Source organism: Danio rerio, chromosome 4 (assembly GCF_052040795.2).
Source record: "Danio rerio strain M-AB ecotype USA chromosome 4, GRCz13ab, whole genome shotgun sequence".
In the NCBI taxonomy this organism is placed as follows: Eukaryota; Metazoa; Chordata; class Actinopteri; order Cypriniformes; family Danionidae; genus Danio; species Danio rerio.
The window spans coordinates 78205011-78225424 of NC_141024.2; the positions used below are offsets into that span (position 1 = coordinate 78205011).

The following is a 20414-nucleotide window of genomic DNA, read 5'->3' on the forward strand; positions in this document are numbered from 1 at the left end:
TTAGCGCGTTTGGCTGTTAACTGAAAGGTTGGTGGTTCAAGCCCACCCAGGGACGGATCAATCATTTTGCTGCCTTGCAACTGCTAACACGTGCACTGGACAAAGATCCTGGGCCACATTCTGTCCAGCGTTACAAGATGAAATCAGGATTTAGCAGAACATTGTCATGGGTAGGGAAGGTATCACTGTTAACAGTGTCTAGACAAAGTTCCGCGTTTCTACCACTGTAGGTGACCATTCCCTAAGTCTCTGTGGCAACATTATGAAGCTGCAGGCCCCGAGACCCAACCGCATGCTCAGACCTGCTCGCTCAGACCAGCACTTCCAGACCTATCATTTTCTCAGACAGTGCCACCTGCTGTTGGAAAAATTGCCTAACCTGAATTCATTGATGTATAAATTGTAAATTACACTATTTTTCTACTATAAAATATTGCACTATGATTGAATACATTATTATATAAAATATTAAACATACTAGATTATGATTTAATGCATTAAGTCTGTTGTATTTTAATTAACTGTATTTGTAAATAGATATTGTTCAGTTACTTAAATATTTTCAGTCATTTATTGTTTTTGTTGTTGTTTTTTGTTTTTAAATCATTAAGGATTTATCAAACTCTTTAGTATCGAGTTGAGGGAATGAACATTATCTTATTATTCACAGAATAAATGATAGTACTCTGAGTAATTTTCTCACACCAAACTTTATTTTTTTATAAATTTTCATGAGGTCCTACAAGTCATCGAGCTGTAAAAAAATGCAGAGAAAAATTGTGAAAAACAATACTTGGATTAATAATGTATTTATTACATATAAAATAAAATGCTTTACATTCTTGTTGGGGAGATTTTTCCATTTCTCGAGCAATTCTTCTGTTAAATTCCTCAACTTCACTAAAAAAAAAAAAATGCTGTTGTCAGAAATTGTGTTTAACATAAAAACTTAACAGCTTTTGTACAAAAAAAAAAAAAATGTAAACATACCTTGCGTGATAAATGTGGCCCTGGAGGAAGACATCTTCAGCCTCCTGCCAAGACAAGCCTTGTAACTCGGAAATGCCATGAGTTATGGCCTGTACAAACATACAGATAAACCAATTAATAAAATAAAACACACTGCAGAACATAAGCATGCTCATGTACATACATGTTTTGTGATTACCTCTGGGAGGAGACATCCACAAATGAACTCCACCTCATCATTGAAGGTCAGCTGTGTTTTGATTTTATTAAGAATTCCTCTGATGTAGTCACAAATGATTGACTGGGACTGCTCATTCTCAATGTAGACAGGCACTTGAGAACGTAGTTTTAGTGGAAACCAATTTGACCTTTTCCCACCGAGTATATCCTTTGGGCCATAGAAGGAAATTATATTTTATATGTAAATGCACAAGTAATTAATTATATTTGGCAAATAATAGTTAAGTTGTCACTTGACTATATTTAAGTCAACCATACTCAGTGTCTAGAGGAGTAATTTAAAGTGGAACCATCTATACCACCAAATGCTGCTCTGCTGATTTTGATGTGATAATCAAGTCCATTAATCTTTTGTCATTCCTTTCCCGATCTTGAACTGCTTTGACATGTGCCGGAAGATTGGATGTGGTTTTTCCTTTCACCCTAAAAAGGAGCAGAATCTTTCCATCCAAGACACTTCTTGCCTCCTCAGTCCAGAAAGCAAATCTGTGCCCATAGCTTTTAATAACAAGACAAAATCCATAATTACTGTGTAACGAGGAGACTGACACGGAGGGATCCATTATGCAGTATTTATTAATCACAACTTCACTCAAACACACAATATGCACCGGAGTGCACACACACATCCACAGTAGTAGTATGGGTATCAAGACTGATGATGAACAGACAAAGAGTGAGTTACCAGGCATGAGTGGAAGGGAGTGAGCGAGAACCAGGATCCGTTATGCAGGCTTGGGTCAAGGGCAGGCAGCAAGGATCAGAGTCCGTATAACAGGCGTGGTTCGTGGGCAGGCAAAGAGAGAGTCAGAGTCCGTATAACAAGCGTGGGTCGTGGGCAGGGAGAAGGCGAAGCAAAGTAAGAGACAGGCTGGAGTCGTGCACAGGAGATCAGGCTGGCGATAATGCTCAGAAATGCTGGCCGGGGCTAAACAAGACTTCGCCCTGATCGAGTGTTTGAGTGCGGCTTATAAGAGGTACGTGGGTCATTAGCCAGATTCCAATCAGGTGTATGCGCAATCAGTGTAGATGGATGACGTAATGCTAAAAGTCCAGAGATGGTGGCCTCTGCTGGCCAGCGAGGGGAGTTACTGGGACCGAGTCGGTGACATACTGGTCACCGGTAAGAGAGATTTTAAGTATGTTTTGTTATTCATGTTACAAGTTGTTGTATTGACTCAATATAAATTTTTAATTTTACAGATTTACAAGAAAAATAAATAAATACTGACATACCCATCAATTTGAAATCGTTCCATGAGTAGAAGGCACCACCACTGACGGATGATAGGTATATCCATCTGAAAGAAAGACTGTTTAGTCTGACAGTTAACCAACATGTTTTTGTTAATACATGATGTTGAGTGTGCTTGCAATAACCATGCCCCTTTTTTTTAAAAGATATGTTGCTTAGAAGAAAGCAAGATAATATACACTAAAATAGTTACATTTTAGCTATGATTAAGAAAAGCACCAACAAAATAAAGTTACATAAATAATAAAATAATACCTCCTGGAATTGAAACCTAATGCCACACACCATTGAGAGGGTGTACTGAAAAGAGAGAAGCCACAGTCATTTACAATGTTTACAAAATCTTTAAATCAATTAACTCAATTTATATCTTACCATGAGTACAAAAACACCACAATCATTCCCTCTTGTCTGACGTGGCAAAGCCTAAAATAGGCAAAGCAAATCAATTTTATTTTAGAATAATGTACAAAAAATTTAATTGTTGTAAAAGCCAAAAAATAATTTTTTTAAAGTTGATTCCTCACTGGAAAATCATATCCATTTTTTTTAGACCATGTCCCATGATCCACTTGGTAAGCAACTTTCCTGTAAACAAAACATAGTAGTAATACTAACAATTACAGCTCACCTCAACTCTAGAACACCATGCATAAAAAAGGCTAGATCAACATAGCCAGAAGTTCAAGAAACGGCTATAGGAACGTAGCCAAAAGTGACAGAACTATAATACACGGTTAGGAAATAAATAGAAATGGCTATAGGAACGTAGCCATATATCACATAAAGGCTGAAACGTCTTAGTTTATTGATAGACCTAAAAATTGCCCTGTATTCCTCATCTCCAAATCCTGATTCATGCTCTGCGTACAGAGAGTCTAAAAACACCATCTCTCTTCGAAGCGGCATCATTATCTACAATGTTAAAGGTGTAAAAATATTTCATTTGAACATTATTGCTTCTTCCAAGATTTTTCAGTGTTTTATTTTAGAAACACACACATTGCAATACCAATTAATGTATGCACTAGACATTTCAATATTTTCTTACACAGACAACAAAGCGGTCTGGTCCACTGGCATTTGTCCATGCTGGAAAGGCTAACAGGTCTTTCAAGTCTGCATCTTCCCAGAATTGATCAGGACAGTTATGTCGTTTAATTTAGGTTGTACTTCTCACACAGTAAATACAGTACATACACGCACCGGTAATCCATTAACAATGTTGTTAGGAGTTTCTTTCCACACAGGGACAACATAAAAGTCCTCAATGTATATGTCCTTGCCCTACATGAATAAAAAGAAACTGTTGACAATGACATGAACATTTTCACACAGTTTAGAAATTGTTTTTTTTTTTTAAATTTGGATCAAGTTAAAACAATCTATATAAATATTATGTTTTATAGTACATACAATTTGTCGAGCCATTTCACAAATAAGCTTCATGCAGGCGTTTCCAATCTGCAATAAATACTTTGATAAGTCAATGTTTTTAATAAAAAAAAAGTTATAATAAAAAAACAGACTGCTTACATGCGAGTCCATGTCCCTCAACAATCCAAGGCTCCAAAATTCTTCTCGAATAAGGCACACTTGCCCCTCCTTCACAATTATTTCACTGCCAGGGCGATTTCGGTCCAGCACATAATCAAGCTGTAATAATAATAACAATAAATATGTGTGTGTGTGTGTGTGCGTTTGTATGTAATGGTAATTGTTCACCAGTTTCTCTTGTAATGGATGCCAGTCCCTCTCCCAAGGCTTAGTAGGTTCCAAAAAATTCAGAAGAGTGGTAGGTTCACAAGCTGTTTTTTCTGTAATTGGTACTGATGACAGAGAAGATGTGACTGATGTTATGCCTGGTGATGCAGCGGTCGTTTGTAAAGTCACAATATTTTCTGGCAGTGCTGTCAGTGGTCCTTAGAGTACAATAAAGCATCAAAACTAGAAAATAACACATAATAATTAGAGAACAGAAACTTGACACTGAGCAACTGGAAAGAACAGTCAAATTACCAAGTGACATATCCATGCATTTCTCTGTGGAGGATGGATTTTCTATAAATACAAATATACACATAAGTACAGTTATGGATATAGTGATGTATTTGTTACAAAGTAAGGGAAACATTACCTAACACAACCGGGCTGTGGTCATTCATGTGAATGTTTGTGTTGAATTCCTTTTTTATGTCATGAAGACGTTTCTCGTTTTTTCTGACATTGTAATGGTGGATGATGTTTCGCATGAGGAAAACATGTGTGGATGGCAATGCCATGTTCATAAAGTAGTTATTTTTCTTTAGCTTTGAAAAAAGCTGTTCTGCAGCCTGACTGTTAACTTTGCCAGCTAGTTGAGGCACAAGATGAAGCTTCCTCAGTGAATCACGAGGATCTTTTGTGTTGTCTTCGTGAAAGCGGTCATACAGAAAATAGTGTTCTGCAGAACCAGTTATTGGATGACCATCCGGATCTGGACTTTGCTTTTTTGCAGTGAGCCATGGCAGAATTACCTGTAATTTTCCTGATTTTGCTTTTGCAATATTTTCAGTGGTTGGTTCGAGTAACCTTCCCTCGAAAGGTGTGAAAGTTATGGGTTGCCTCAAACTTGAGTGGGTGGACAGTCCACGGGCAAAGTCATAAATAACAACATCAGGCAGATGCTTCCAAGACAGAAGCATATCTGCAAAATCCCGAGGACTTTCTGCTCGCAGATTACACTTTATACTGTAAACTATGCCACAAGGACACATGATGACAGCCCAACCTCTTGGAACAGACAAAAAAGATAAGCAAATAGTTAAGAAAACATAATCAAATCCCATTAATGACATTGGGACTTAAATGACCATAGGTTATGATGGAGGGCAGTGGCATTAACCTTAACAAAGTATACTTTTAAAAATTTTAAAGATGCAGTGCCTCAGAGATTTAAATACACTCCCCTACACAGAAAGCAACAATACACCCTGGTGTCAGACAAGGCCACCTCCAACACCCCCCAGAGCTGTACACCACCAATCACTCCCCAATCAGTGCCAAGCAGAAAACAGGACCCATTATGTCTATGTGACTTTGTACATTTCTGATTTATTTGTATTATTTTAATGTGCGACATTGAGGTTTACCTGAAGCAGCCCAAATCTTTTCAAAAACCTTGTCATAGGCCTCCCTTGACCTCATCTCCTCCGAAAGTCGCAGGTGTAGATCTGTGCGAGAGCCTTTGGCATCTAAACCACACTCTTGACACAGTCTTCTTATCACTCCCACCTATCACATAAAACACACATGTTAAATGAAATGCCAACACTGACAAATAATACATATAATTAGCATTAAATATTTTACTTTCTGTTTTGAAAGTTCGTCCTTTAAGCGATCTTCAGAGACAGTTATTTCTGTTCGTTCTGCAGTTTTTGCTTTGTGCACTTTCTCAAATTCAGTGTTGAGAACAACATTCGCTATGCGAGTCTTACTCCCGATCCAGGGTGCCCAAAAGTTGTAACTAGGTGTAACACAAAATGGATTGTTTTTTTGACCTTTAGGACAAACAAACATGTTAATACATCAGTGAATTTAGATTGTACTCCTGAAAACACTTATGAAATTAAATAATGATGACATGCCATTCCTGATATAATAAATTTCCTTACTTGAAAAAAATCCTCGAGCAATTCGTTCTTCTGTCAGTGCCTTCCAAAACATATCTAAATCCACCTCTCCATTAAAATCTTGCGGAGGCTGTAAAGATCACACACTAAAGAAAATAAATACATACTATAAACTTACTAATAGTTTTACTAATAAGACTTACCTCTCTGCAGTAAAAAGGAAAGATATAGGTGACATGAAAGACACAGATGGATGGTCACCACAAGATACACATGAATACTTGTATTCATGGTCAGTTAGGGCCTCAAAATGCAGATAGCCGTGGAGAAGAGTAACTGCTGAGGGGAACTGTACACCTGTAGTTACCTCTAAGTACTCCACTACTCTGCTGACTGCTGTATGCACCTATGATAAAGAAATCACAGTTAATCAGTACTTATATAGGCAAGGCAAGGCAAGTTTATTTATATAGCACATTTCATACACAATGGTAATTCAAAGTGCTTTACATAAACAAGAATAAAAGAGACAAGTATAAGAAAATAAAAACAAAGAATAAAAATGATTAAAAAAAACAGTTAAAAACAGAAAACATAATAGTGTGAACTGTCGGACATAGCACAGTGCTCATTCAGTAAAGGCACAGCTAAACAGATGTGTTTTAAGTCTTGATTTGAATGTGCCTAATGTTGCATAAAATCAACACTATGAAGAAATCCTATTGTTGTTAAAAATATTATATTGTATAACATATAATATATGTATTTTATAACGATTACCTGCAACAGGTTTCTTATGGTGAGGCAGAGAGAGAGTTCAAGGAGGACATGGTCATTGAAGTTATGCAAACCATTAGCCCACTCTTGGTAACGGTACACCATTCCACAGAAAGGACATAATTTGTAGTAGGTTGAAATATCTGCAGATACAGAATGTAAAATAAATGGTTTAGTATCTTTTTCATAATTAAAATAAAATAAAAAATGTAAGTAACAATTTTCCACCTTGGACAATTCCTGTAGTTGTAAGAATTTTCGCATTACGTGTAATGCAGACAGGATCACTGAGCAATGTGCGGTCTGAGCAGTGGTAGCACATTGTCTCATCAGGGATTAGGTGTTTTGGAAATTCCTTATAGTCTGAAGAAATCCTCAAATGACTTGGAATAGTAGATGGTAGCTTTTTATTCATTAAGATGTATTCTACTATGCTCTTTACTTTAGCAATGTCCTTTGGAGGGTAATTCTCACTTTCATCACTTTCCTCCATCTCTGCTGCCTGAAATTCTTCAGCGCTTTCAGTGCTCCGAACTTTTCGGAAGAGTTCAGGGTGAATTTGAAAGAGGTGCCATTTTGCTATGTATTTATGGGTACATGATCTCTGGGTTTTTGCACAGGGGCAGTGCCATGAATTCTTCTTGGTGTCATATGATACCATGACTCTGCCCAGTCTACTATAATATGATATATTAGGCTCGTAGACCGATATGAACCTTTTTGTTGGTGGGACTCCAATCTTGGATTCAACTGACAGTGGTGCATTTTCTTCTTGGGCTAGTTTTTGACGATTTACACACTGTTTTATTTTGTCCTGCCCAAACCACTTGCTTTTAACCATTTCTTTTAAACTTTCTTCTGTGAGTGAAGGTGAGGTTAAAAATGTTTTGCAGTATGAAACTGACCGGAGGTGAACACATTTGTATGACAGCAGTCCACTTCTCCAAGCCAACTCCATATTAGTCTGGCACTCATTTAATTCACATGAAACACGATGTGGTTCCCCCCATATTTGTATTTGCACATGGAGTGAAGTAGAAGCTCCATGAAAACTTTTGTGGACCATATAGACTCCATTCTGAGGGTCTATGCACTTACTGTCAAGATGAGATGAGGAAGTGATGTCCATCATTTTTGGGGTGTGTTTACGTTCTATATGTCTTTTTAAATTTTTATAGTGGCATATCAAATCACATTTGGGACATTTCTTTAGTTGCTTTGGTTTTTTCCGACAATTTTTTTTAAGGGCCTAGAAATGCCAGAAGTGGTGGGCAGAGCCATGTCAGTGGATAGAGGCACATGTGTGGCGGGCAGAGCCGTGGCAGTGGAGAGAGGCACATGTGTGGCAGGCAGAGCCGTGTCAATGGAGAGAGGCACATGTGTGGCGGGCAGAGCCGTGGCAGTGGAGAGAGGCACATGTGTGGCGGGCAGAGCCGTGGCAGTGGAGAGAGGCACATGTGTGGCGGGCAGAGCCGTGGCAGTGGAGAGAGGCACATGTGTGGCGGGCAGAGATGTGGCAAAAGTTGTGGTGGCTTTAGTATGAGGGGTTGGTGGTTGTTGTTTTTGTTTGCAGAGTCCTAAATGTTTAACAAAATCAGGTTTTCTTAAAATGGTTGATTTGCAGAAGAGGCAGTGATAATGTGGATGACTTCTGCAGAGGCGTCCACATCTGTGTATTGTAAATTCTGAAAAAAAAAGCAGTATAAGATTGCACTTTAAGTTTTCTTACAATTTTTCACTATAATAAGATGTACATTTTCAAATATTACCTTCATGCTGGACTGATCTATTAAAATGAGCCTGCAGATGTGATTGCACTTTTTTTAATCGTGTTGGTTGGAAAACCGAGGCATCACAAAATGGACAATGAAAATATGTGCAGCATTTGGTGCACTGTACAGGTACTGGCAGAGACCCCCCTTTTTGAATTGTAATATCCATCTAGGAAAAAAATACACAAGTCACAAGCAAATTATATTTGTTTTAACCTAAGAGAGCTCACAATGTAAATGTTATGCAGCTTAATTAATATTTTGATTTCCAGAGATCTTATTTACAATTGTTAAACTGTTATTGTGTTACTGTTATTGTCTGTACCACTTTCAGATAGATAATACAGTAATACGTTCAGTAGACCTACATAGCACTTTAATATGTTACAATTAATAATTGCTTTATATACACAATACATTTTATTTTAACATTTTTACTTTAAAGTTTTTTATTTTGCCAGAAATCATTGCTAGAAAAGTGTCCCAGAATGGTACAATAACAGAAAAATAAGAACACGCTGTAAATATCTTAAAATAATGCTATCTTTTGACTAATTCAAATCAAACACTGAAATATTGTTTGTTAGTGTAATAAGATGTCACATTGATTTATGCCATAAAACCTGCTAATTTCAAGAATCGCTTTAATAAAATGAATATCCTTACTCACGTGTCCGATGTTGCTACTTCCTAGAAAGTGCTGGTCTGAGCGAGGGTCTCGATACCTGCCGCTTCACCCAACCCAACAGCAGGTGGCACTGTCTGAGAAAATGATAGGTCTGGAAGTGCTAGTCTGAGCGTGCAGGTCTAAGCGTGCGGTTGGGTCTCAGCTTCACCCTACTCAGTCTGCCTCGCGTCCAAAGTTTACACTGCTTCATGTTAGGTCCCGCATGTAACCTCCCACGTGTCGTGTGATTGATTGTAAACTCCCGCATGTCCTTTGGGCCCCTGCATGTCCCTGTCTGCTGTGTTCAGAGTGTTTGTGCGGGTGTATTACTGAACTCCTGATGTAATGCAGTTGAGATAAAATCTGTGATCATAAATCGCTGTTCAGGAAGTCAAAGTTCTCCAAAATATTTCCTATGATTTTCAATATGAACATGTGTGCTGAATCCCGCATTTAAAACACGCTTTACGGTACCGCTCGACGCGGATCGATTGATTTCAGTGTCTGCGCGGTCACGGTCGCGTGCATGAGAACGGCCAAGGGCGTTCCCGAGTGAATATTCCCTAAATGGGGTGTCTGCAGACTTGGATCCAGGCGGTTTTACGATCCTAATGCGTCCAGTGGATGGGATGAAAGAGACATGGCCAAATAAAACATTTGAAGTCAACGCTCCCAGATTATTAAATGTCCTGTTCATAAATATATATTTTTAATTAGATTAGGCTAATAATGAACGCTAAGTTAATGTATGCAGAATTGATACACTCACCAAATAATTTCACTTATACAAAAGCCCAATTGCAAATTAGTTTAGATTCATTTAATTAAAAAAAAATAAAATAAAAACACAAATAGTTGAATAGTGTAACGGTTTATTGTAGCCTGGGGTCCGTTCTTCGTACGTGGATTACTCAGTTAGCTGGATTTGGATATTGATGATTTGACACGATCTAGCCTATATGTACATTAATAGATATAAAAATGTCCAATGTAAAAAGCAAAACAAGGTGTTTTGATTAGTTTTTAATAAATGAGATTATTTTGGATAATGAAAGTATTTTCAAAAAAGCATTTTAATCCAAAAAGATTGTGTTGAAAAGAACAAAAGGTAAAATAAGTGAGCTATGTAGAAGTTTCCCAGAAAGAGCAGGTAGCCTTTAAACTGCTAGACAAGAAATAAAATATATATTTATAATATATAATAAAACCATTTTATAATTACTTAATAAAATAGTTCTTTAACTTAATTTGTTAAGAGAGCTTTAGGGTGGCAGGATCAATGATGATGATTTTTTATTTCAAGTCTGTAAGACTTATTTGAGTTCATATTTAGGGTTGTTCACTAAAATATACACTAAAATATATAATTTAAATCGTTCATGGAGATGAATGCAGTAAATAGTCTGTATAAAAAAGTAAAAAAATAAACTTGTGCAAACAAGCTAACCTTTATAACCAGATTATTTAACAAAAGATGAATTACTGCAGTAAAATATTTGTAGTCTTTTAATAAGCAAGATGTGTGCAAGATAAAGAGGGTGTAAAAAGTGAATTGTTTGTTTTGAAACTTTTGAATCGGAATTTGTCCAATTATAAACCCGAAATACACGTGTTTGTTGTCATGTGGTGAACTCGGCCAATCGTGTAATATCGGTGTCGTCATCAGAGCCCCTGCAGTCGCTCTTCAGAAGCTGCACGGTCTGAGTCTGCCGTCTGATCTCGGAGCACTGTCGCGGTACTTTGATGCCACATGTGACAGTCACGTGGCGTCGGCGCAGCATCAATCAGGACAAGATTTCTAACCAGCATGCACCGCTTTAAGACAGATTTGCATCAGGGTAAATTTTGGCATGCTCATTATCCTGTTGATGCAGGAACTCAAGTGCTGATTCAACAGGGAAACCCAGCCTTGGAATGGAGGTTGAACCTGAAGCAAATGCTAAAACCTGGCTTAAAGAAAGTGGTGACGATGCTCCCTCTGAGAAAAAAAGATTATTCAGGTTTTCATTTAATTTTAAATATGGATATTCTTACAAAAAAACATAACCACTTCAGTAGGCATTTGTTATGTAACAAATTTTGTTTATGACTGCTCCGATCATGATAAATTTTTTTTTTTTTTAGATTGGAACAGTCAGTACTTATGTGCACTCATGTGCTCATAGAACACTGTTTCTATAGCAATCTATGTACTTATAATGTCATGAACTAATAATGTATAATCACAAACATCAAAGAAATAAAGAAAAAAGACAGAATCAATTTATTTTTATTTTTCATATATGTGATTTTAACCACACCTATAACCATGTAATACATGACGCTAGAATACATTTTTTTTAGTGTAAAAGCAGAACATTTGGTGTCTATTTTGAAATATTTTTTGTGCAGATATTCGTGCAACAAAATATTGTGGGGGTCATGAAAATTAGATGAAAATCATTAAAAATACTGGTGGTGGCTGGCAACCTTTATAAAAACATTGGAGAAGAAAGAAAGCACATAACAATTGTATGTTACAGAGTGTAAACCATGCATAAGGCTGCACTCACACTATGTACAGTTGCCTTGAACCGGGCCAAAGCACACTTGTCTCCCCCAATGGCCCGCACTCACATTAAATTCGGGCCTGGGCATGCTTACGTCATCATTGCTGCGCTGCTTTCGCACAGCACAGAGGTGATTTCTTAAGTTATATCGCTTTAGTCATTTGATATGCAGTGACACAGTCAAATATTTTGCAGAACAGATTGGTGCCCCGTTAGCAAAATGCAGCCTGCAGGTTAATGATGACATAACTAACATTCCACCCCAAACCACGGCACCTTAGTGAATATAACAATTCAAATAATTAATATTAATGAATATTACACCTGCTCTATGAAAATCAAATGATTCACTACATCAGTAAATCTGACATAACTTGATCAGAAATCTAAAAAGGCAAGAAAAAGATTAAGCCATCAATAGAAAATAATACTGTGGTAAAGAGTCTTGCGGGGGCAATATTTATTTTTTATTCCCACTGCAACAGTGCCATTGTGGTCCAGTGGTCAGCATGTTGAGTTACAATGCTGCCGACCAGTGTTCGAAACTCACCTGAATAATTATGATTTTTTTATTATTGTTAAGACATGTAATACTGTTAGGGTTGTATAACATTTGAAGTTCTAAATCTTTTCTTGAAAAAGATGTGATAGTGTCATAAGAAACTGAATTGATATAGTCAGTCGTGAACTGAGGTGGCCCGGTCTAAGGCTTAAACTCCAGGGCTGAAAAGGAGTCCCACTCCGGCCCTGAGTTCTCGTGCTGCATGAACAAAATATATGCTAATAGGTATATGCTAACATGCCAATAGGACATTTAATTTGGCAGTAACCTGGGTTAATTTCTTCTGGTAAACTGATTGCCATCACAAAATCGCTTCGTTTTATGCTTGAACAACTAAATGAATGCCAAAGTCTGTTTAACTGATTGTATTTTAATTACATTACAACATCGATGCTGTAAAGGGGACCGCAAAAAATGGAAAAAAAAAACACAATAAAAGGTCACTGTAAGTTTATCAGTATATGAACATTAGCTTGGCATTTACCCTATTATGAGGTTTGCTGAAGGTGCACAGCTGTCGTACAGTGAGGGTTTTGCATCTTTAATAATCTACAACAGTTTGCATTTACTGAACAGCAAGAATGATTAATAAATCCATATCAAACAGTCCCTTATAAGTTACGTCTCGCTTTCAGTTTCAGGCTCTGGCGCGTTTTGCACTCACACACAAGCACTGGCCCACCTCTTCCCGATTCAGCGCACTCACACTTCTCAAACTATCCGGGAAACAAGCCTGGGCACGGTTCGGATAGCATAGTGTGAGAAGGCCCTAATATAACCCAGTGGTTTTCAACCCTGTTCCTGGGGACTTATTATCCCAGAGTTTATCTGCAACCCTTATCAAACACACCTAAAGTGGCCAATTCAACTCCCCAAGACAGCTTGAAAATTGTTGTCAAGTGCACTATATCCGGTTGGAAATAAACTTTACAGGATACCAGGAACAAGGTTGAAGACCTCCGATATAACCAATTGTATATTGCCTTCCACATCTAGAAGCCAGTGTCTCCAGAAACAAACAATCCTGTTTTCTAGGGTCCTTTTGTTAGTGCCAACTGGTGACAGCTGCGGGATGAAGAGCTCCGCTAAGTCTTTTGCTGTAAGTGGCTTCTCTTTAAACATCAAAATTTCTCGAAAGAGACTTGGATGTTGTTCCAAATGTTGCAAAAGCTGCAAACATTCCAGGCCTTCCTTGAATCTGAAAAAAATAATAATATTCATTTAAGCATGAACAAGCTATGGTGATTTTTTTAAGTGATTTTATCTTAGAAAAAAAAACAATGGACTTGATATTACTAATTATGCATAATTTGCTGTTATTACCAATAGTATCTGGATGCAGCCTTTATGATGCAAGCTGAGACTGCATCACTCAGCGATGCAGTGTCAGACACAATGCCCTCAATGGAGTCACTTTACTGTGACGGGTAGGGTTAGGGGTGGGGTTAGGTGAGCCCATTAAAAAGCATTGGATGTAGCCCAGATTGCACTGCACCAGGTCTGCAGCCAGACACCTCTCGTTATTACTGTATTAAGTATATCTGGCAACATGTAACCACTACACATTAAAATTTAGTGTTACTTATTTTCTACTCTTAATATTTGTATGTTTAAATACATTAATCATTTTTTAGAAAGTCACCATTTCAAACAAATAATAATAATAAGGAAAGTAATCGCAGTAGAACCATAATTATTAATAAAATTACTGCTTATATTTGGCTTGTTTGTGTGCTGTTGCACATCTCTGTGTGTGGATTAAGCAAAGTGAACATACTTTGAGCACCTGCCTGTCAGGCTCATATTACTTTCACACCCTTATGCCATTGACTTTAGATCAGGTCTTTGCTAGATAATGAAGTAGTCTATTTCAGTTGCCACAAAATAAAAACATGCCAACAATGAGCCTTGTGCTATCTTATCCAGACATTTTACATTTAGGGCCCCATCGTTACACCCGGCGCAATGTGGCACAAGGGACAACGCAATTGTTGTTTGCTAGTTTCAGCTTGGCGCAAGACTCGTTTTGAGGTTTTGCGCCATGCTGTTTAAATAGCAAATGCATTTGCGCTCAAATGTGCGCCCATAGGTGTTCTAGTCTTAAACGGAAGGCATTCTGAGGTGCATTGCTAATTTGAGAAACTATAATAGATTTTTCAATAGACCAGGACAAAGCCAGTCTAAAGTCGATCGCAGAGTGCGTTAGTTGTGCGCCTTGCTTACACTGCTTAATACACACAAGATGTAGAGCAATACGCAAATATCTTTAAAAATGAAAAAGAATTAAAATATTAAGGATATATATAGGACATAATAAGAATATATATAGGATATAAATATAAAGGATTAAAATATTACAAAACATTATTTTCCAGCCTACATAAATAAAATAAAAAACTGCTTTCATGCCTTCATCATCTCGGGGGGCTTTCTCAGTTCATTCCTAACAGTTTTCTTTTGTATAATGTTATTATTATTAGCAGTATTATTTATTATATCCATATTTATATTTGTTTTATTAAACACAAGCTTAGATTTGCCCACCTGTCAGGTTTTAGACCATATGGGGCACAGCATGTGTTTTAGGATATAACTCAGGTTTTTGAGCACACTTCGTTATTATTGTTCATTTATTCGTTTGCTGGAAATTAGAACTGAATTTCGAAATTGTTTTGAAACAAATATTTGCGCTTAACAAACAAAATAATTATGTATAGGCTAATGGATATCTGTGCGTACAAGGTTTCCCTATCCACGAGAGCGAAAATAGATTATGAGAGGCCTAATTTTAGTTTAACTTAACTTTTGTTTAACTGTTTTCTTGCTAGTGAAATGCTCAGTTTTTCCACTTACACTTACTTTAAGTCATGTAAATAAGCAAATGCGCTTAAGACAAGACACAACTGGCTCTTCAATGGAATGAGAGATAAGACTGGTTTATTCTCAAAACACACCTATAACTCATTAAGAAAATAAGCTCAACCCTTTTAGATCATGTGCTACGGCGCAAAGCGGATTTTTCCATCCTTAAAATAGCAAAAGTGGAATCTGACACGCCCCTTAAAGCGTTTTGCGCCCTGTGCTTTGTGCATGGACCGTCAAAATAGAGCCCCTAGTGTTAAGCTATTATTTAGCGACCTCTTCTGGTTATACATGGGTATTGCATTTTATGTTAGAGTCATTATTTCATGACATCATAAATAAGAGCCTAGGTATTCAGAAGCCGCATGAAGAGCACATGGTTGTAGCTATTATTTGCTCCTTGATACAAGAGTTACTGAAGGCACATTTGGTATGTAGACATTATTTTTTCATAATTTGACTTATATTTGTTTATGCTTATGCTATAGGCTTGTTATTATACATGCAGTATGTTCATTTTGTTCCTTATTTGATAAATTGTAATATATGACTACATGTATGATTCAGTAGTGTGGAAACAGTGATCTATTTTGCATAGAGCGCCAATTGTGCTTGTTTATTTAACATATTATTGATCTAGCATATATGCCATTATGTATTGTGTATGTTTTACTTTATTTCATAAGCAACAGTAAAGGGTTTAAACTTATCCCTTGAGTCTGCTGTCATTGGAAGACGTTATTTCTCTGTTGAATCAAGCAAGGCATTTGATATAAGGGGCAAAACAAGCCTGAACTCGTTTTCAGATCAGCATGCATATGGGTGCACAGAAGGAGACAAGTGCATTTTCTCTATAAAAACATGGCACAGGACATGGAAATGAAAAATGCATCAGATTTAAACTAGCAAAAAATATATATACATGCTGCTACATTGCGCCAGGTGTATTATACTTTGACTTGACTTTGAAAAGCCTTGTTTAAGTTATATCACTTATTAAGACTTTAGTTATATTTAGTAACTCACTGCTGCACAGAATCCCTTAACCTGCTCTCCAGCAAGAAGTTTGTAGCTGCTACAACCATGTCATCTCTGTCCTCTAATGTGTTGATATGCCGGAGTGACCCCAACATTGCCAGTTCGTCAGCAGCTTCAGTGATGGCATTCCGTGCATCCTCAACATTCTGTGCTGATTGGATCTAAAGTACAAGGCATTTAAGAGTAAGTGTACAAAATATGAATTCACATAATAGTCTACAGGAATAGAGTTGAGAAACACTGCATACTTCTGACAAGCTATTTATGACAAGGTCTTACAGTTGATCTACACATCTGTACAATGCAACAACTACTGTAAAAACTGCTTAAATCATGAATTACATAAGAATTTACACCACCAACTGCACAAAATGACCTTGATATGGGCATATGTAGTTTTTAAAAGAATTGCAAAAATCTTACCGCCTTTATCTTCTCTCTGAACTCGAAGTCGACAATTTCTTCAATGTCAGGTGCTGAAGGCTTAAGGTTGCACACTTGAAGAAATAGTCGCTCAGAAAAAAAATTTGGCTCCACACCACCATGGATGAGGCAGACAGCAATCATTCGTCCAACCTGCTTGTACATACCATTGTACAAAGCTGCAACACAAATAGACAAACGTGCATATGTATGTATTTGTGTGCGTGTATATATATATATATATATATATATATATATATATATATATATATATATATATATATATATGTATATATAAAATAAAAGTTCTGTCTGGTTCTTAAATGTGATTGGCTGATAGCCATGCGACATTTTGCAATATCAGAACTCCTACAGCCTCTTTACCCTTTGTGTATTACTCCGCCCACATACAACCAGCAAAAAGCAGACACTAGAGATCTAAAATTTAAAAGATGCTTGCTCAACTGTTTAACAGCTTAAGATTTGAATCCAATATGGAAGAAAATAGTTCCACAAACAAAAGGGTTTTTGAAACTCTCAGTGTTTGATTTTTTTTTTATATACGCAATTATGCCGTAAAACTGTTGTATAAACCCAATATCACACGAGTAGCAGTGCGATATGGCTGTATATCGGCACTGGTGGGGGCACTAAGGCACTCGGCCTGGTGCCACCTTACGCCTACCACCAGTGCCGATATAAAGCCATATACACACACACACACACATATATATATATATATATATATAAGATATACACACATATATATATATATACATAAGAGTTTATTTGCAAAAAGGACAACTCGATTTGTAACTATTTTTAAAAATCATGTTTTTTCATAGTTTTCCTAATAATCCTAATGCAGTTGGGTTGTTTTGATTACGTAAAAATAGTACATAAAGCGAAGCTAATTAACAATAAAACATAATAAAAAAAACAATAAAATGTTTTTTTGAAAAAAAAAAAAAAACGGTTAAGAGAAAAAAACACCACTAACAAATGCATTGACTAGCGTTGTCATTGGTCACTGTTTAAGGATATTGCTCATAAGATATAGCTTTCCTCAGCAGACATTCAAACAAATTTTGTTAATTTGTAAATAGTTATAACTGAGGTTTCATAATTAGTAATGGACACCAGGCCACAACTTTTAAAATGTCAGCTTAAGAATTCAATCCGTGGCTGAAGGACGTTCTATGAAAAATAGTGGCTTTAAAGACACCCCATTGTTGTTTTACCCATTTATGCCGTCAAACTGTTGCATAAATGTAATAGCTTTTCAATGTGGCTATATAAAAACAATTCTGTAACAACTGTGCTGATATTTCAAATGGCTTCTCATGAGATAATGCTTATAAATTACACATTTGGAACAATGGAACTAAATTACCTTTCGAATTGCACGAAAGAGACTTCTTCCAGTCAGGACCATCAAATATCTCGCTGGAATGTATTTCCTTCATTAATAAGGTTAAAAACTCCCTTGTGGGACCACCCTCATCTGCTGCCCCCTCTCCAGTACCATCCGTATCTCTGAAGACAACGTCCAGTTTTTTTTCTGGGTCAAACCTCTGACGCCGAAATGCACGAATTGCACCTCCCAGGATGTTGTCCCGTGTAATATTAATCTGATTCGAAGGTGGTGATGAATTAAAATCCACCCTGTTCTGCATGTGGCGCAGCAATGAATCGAGATCAACACTGGAAAAAGAAAATACAATATGTGTTTTTCTCTCTACATGTGGATTTAAAAATGTCAACAATGTTCATCTAAAATATAATCCTTTTCCACTCACTCTGGTTTAGAGACTGCAGCTGATGGGGATGCCACTGGAGAGGACAGAGGGGATGCCACTGGAGAAGGCCAAGGTGACGCCATTGGAGAAGGCAGAGGCGACGCCATTGGAGAAGCCCGAGGCGACGCCATTGGAGAAGCCCGAGGCGACGCCATTGGAGAAGCCCGAGGCGACGCCATTGGAGAAGCCCGAGGCGACGCCATTGGAGAAGCCCGAGGCGACGCCATTGGAGAAGCCCGAGGCGACGCCATTGGAGAAGCCCGAGGCGACGCCATTGGAGAAGCCCGAGGCGACGCCATTGGAGAAGCCCGAGGCGACGCCATTGGAGAAGCCCGAGGCGACGCCATTGGAGAAGCCCGAGGCGACGCCATTGGAGAAGCCCGAGGCGACGCCATTGGAGAAGCCCGAGGCGACGCCATTGGAGAAGCCCGAGGCGACGCCATTGGAGAAGGCCGAGGCGACGCCATTGGAGAAGGCCGAGGCGACGCCATTGGAGAAGGCCGAGGCGACGCCATTGGAGAAGGCCGAGGCGACGCCATTGGAGAAGGCCGAGGCGACGCCATTGGAGAAGGCCGAGGCGACGCCATTGGAGAAGGCCGAGGCGACGCCATTGGAGAAGGCCGAGGCGACGCCATTGGAGAAGGCCGAGGCGACGCCATTGGAGAAGGCCGAGGCGACGCCATTGGAGAAGGCCGAGGCGACGCCATTGGAGAAGGCCGAGGCGACGCCATTGGAGAAGGCCGAGGCGACGCCATTGGAGAAGGCCGAGGCGACGCCATTGGAGAAGGCCGAGGCGACGCCATTGGAGAAGGCCGAGGCGACGCCATTGGAGAAGGCCGAGGCGACGCCATTGGAGAAGGCCGAGGCGACGCCATTGGAGAAGGCCGAGGCGACGCCATTGGAGAAGGCCGAGGCGACGCCATTGGAGAAGGCCGAGGCGACGCCATTGGAGAAGGCCGAGGCGACGCCATTGGAGAAGGCCGAGGCGACGCCATTGGAGAAGGCCGAGGCGACGCCATTGGAGAAGGTTGAGGCGATGCCATTGGAGAAGCCCGAGGCGACGCCATTGGAGAAGGCCGAGGCGATGCATCTCGAGGTGATGGCTCTGAAGTTGTTGAAGGGACAGTCTGTAATAGTGAAGTTGCAGTGTTGGTTTAAAAAAAAACTACAATGTATCTTTAACAATTAAATGGTTATTTCACCCCAAAAATTTAAATTCTGTATTTTATTAAATTACTCGCCCTTATGTCATTTAACATTCGTAAGACCTTTGTTCATCTTCAAACACAAGTAAAGATATTTCTGATGAAATCTAAAAGCTTTCTGGCCTCTGATAGAACATAATTGCCACATTCAAGGCCCAAAAAGAAATGGTTAGAATAGTCTATTTGACTCCACCTTAAATGTTATGAAGCAACAGGTATACTTTTTGTGTGTAATAAAACAATACCAACCAAAAATAACATCTTAATTAAACAATTTCTTATTTTTTATGTTGGTCTCTTACACAGTTGATGTAGACACAACGTTGTGACATACAACCCAGAAGCGCTGCACTGTGTTCACTACGTCAACTGCGTAGAAAACTGATATGGAAGAGAAGAAATAGTTTAATTAAGAGGTCTTTTTTTTGGCCCACAAAATGTATTCTTGTTTCTTTGTGACATTGGTATCATAAGGTGGATTTCCCTGTGGTCAAATAGAGTATTTTAACAATGTCTTATTTTCTGGACCTTAAATGTTTTAATTGGTAGGCTGTCAGGGACAGAACACTTTCAGTAAAAACTTTAATTGTGTTCTGAAGTTGAACATGACTAATGAACATCATAACTTTGGGTACCTTAAAAGTTAACAGATAAGCACAAGATTAAATGCTGCGAAAGTAAT

The 20414-nt window shown here is 38.3% G+C and overlaps 3 protein-coding genes and 1 non-coding gene across 5 annotated transcripts in view; 1 reads left to right on the plus strand and 3 right to left on the minus strand.

Moving 5' to 3' along the window:
• Nucleotides 1-20414, plus strand: part of si:dkey-220a11.5 — a 765979-nt gene that overhangs the window by 496927 nt on the left and 248638 nt on the right. The gene's annotated exons all lie outside the window — the stretch shown is intronic.
• The window catches only part of LOC141381532 (uncharacterized), a 400463-nt gene that overhangs the window by 56477 nt on the left and 323572 nt on the right, over nucleotides 1-20414 (minus strand). The window lies entirely within an intron of this gene.
• Nucleotides 665-9169, minus strand: LOC137491325 (PWWP domain-containing DNA repair factor 3A-like). The gene is made up of 21 exons (XM_088650962.1): nucleotides 8625-9169; nucleotides 7084-8540; nucleotides 6859-6998; nucleotides 6282-6484; nucleotides 6121-6208; nucleotides 5816-6006; nucleotides 5596-5737; nucleotides 4602-5236; nucleotides 4484-4525; nucleotides 4001-4411; nucleotides 3881-3928; nucleotides 3671-3751; nucleotides 2992-3052; nucleotides 2840-2890; nucleotides 2720-2764; nucleotides 2446-2510; nucleotides 1509-1707; nucleotides 1169-1357; nucleotides 991-1079; nucleotides 839-900; nucleotides 665-754 (listed from the first exon to the last, which is right to left on the minus strand). Exons 12-21 carry the CDS (start codon nucleotides 3721-3723, stop codon nucleotides 747-749), a joined length of 822 nt encoding a protein of 273 aa, XP_088507088.1. The 5' UTR covers nucleotides 3724-3751; nucleotides 3881-3928; nucleotides 4001-4411; nucleotides 4484-4525; nucleotides 4602-5236; nucleotides 5596-5737; nucleotides 5816-6006; nucleotides 6121-6208; nucleotides 6282-6484; nucleotides 6859-6998; nucleotides 7084-8540; nucleotides 8625-9169; the 3' UTR covers nucleotides 665-746.
• Nucleotides 11013-18450, minus strand: LOC141381847 (G2/M phase-specific E3 ubiquitin-protein ligase-like). Its single transcript, XM_087249658.1, has 5 exons — nucleotides 18122-18450; nucleotides 16729-16907; nucleotides 16294-16466; nucleotides 13389-13603; nucleotides 11013-11272 (listed from the first exon to the last, which is right to left on the minus strand). Exons 1-5 carry the CDS (start codon nucleotides 18402-18404, stop codon nucleotides 11112-11114), a joined length of 1011 nt encoding a protein of 336 aa, XP_087105784.1. The 5' UTR covers nucleotides 18405-18450; the 3' UTR covers nucleotides 11013-11111.

Excerpts from the sequence above, each read along its gene's own strand:
- LOC141381847 (XM_087249658.1), bottom strand. The coding sequence starts at position 18,404 with ATGCAGAACAGGGTGGATTTTAATTCATCACCACCTTCGAATCAGATT. Across the intron at positions 16,908-18,121 it reads TCTTTCGTGCAATTCGAAAG|CTTTGTACAATGGTATGTAC; the intron begins GTAATTTAGTTC and ends TTTGTGTTGCAG. Across the intron at positions 13,604-16,293 it reads TTAAGGGATTCTGTGCAGCA|ATTCAAGGAAGGCCTGGAAT; the intron begins GTGAGTTACTAA and ends TATTTTTTTCAG.
- LOC137491325 (XM_088650962.1), bottom strand. The coding sequence starts at position 3,723 with ATGTTGTCCCTGTGTGGAAAGAAACTCCTAACAACATTGTTAATGGAT. Across the intron at positions 2,891-2,991 it reads AAAATGGATATGATTTTCCA|GCTTTGCCACGTCAGACAAG; the intron begins GTGAGGAATCAA and ends TGCCTATTTTAG. Across the intron at positions 901-990 it reads GGCCACATTTATCACGCAAG|TGAAGTTGAGGAATTTAACA; the intron begins GTATGTTTACAT and ends TTTTTTTTTTAG.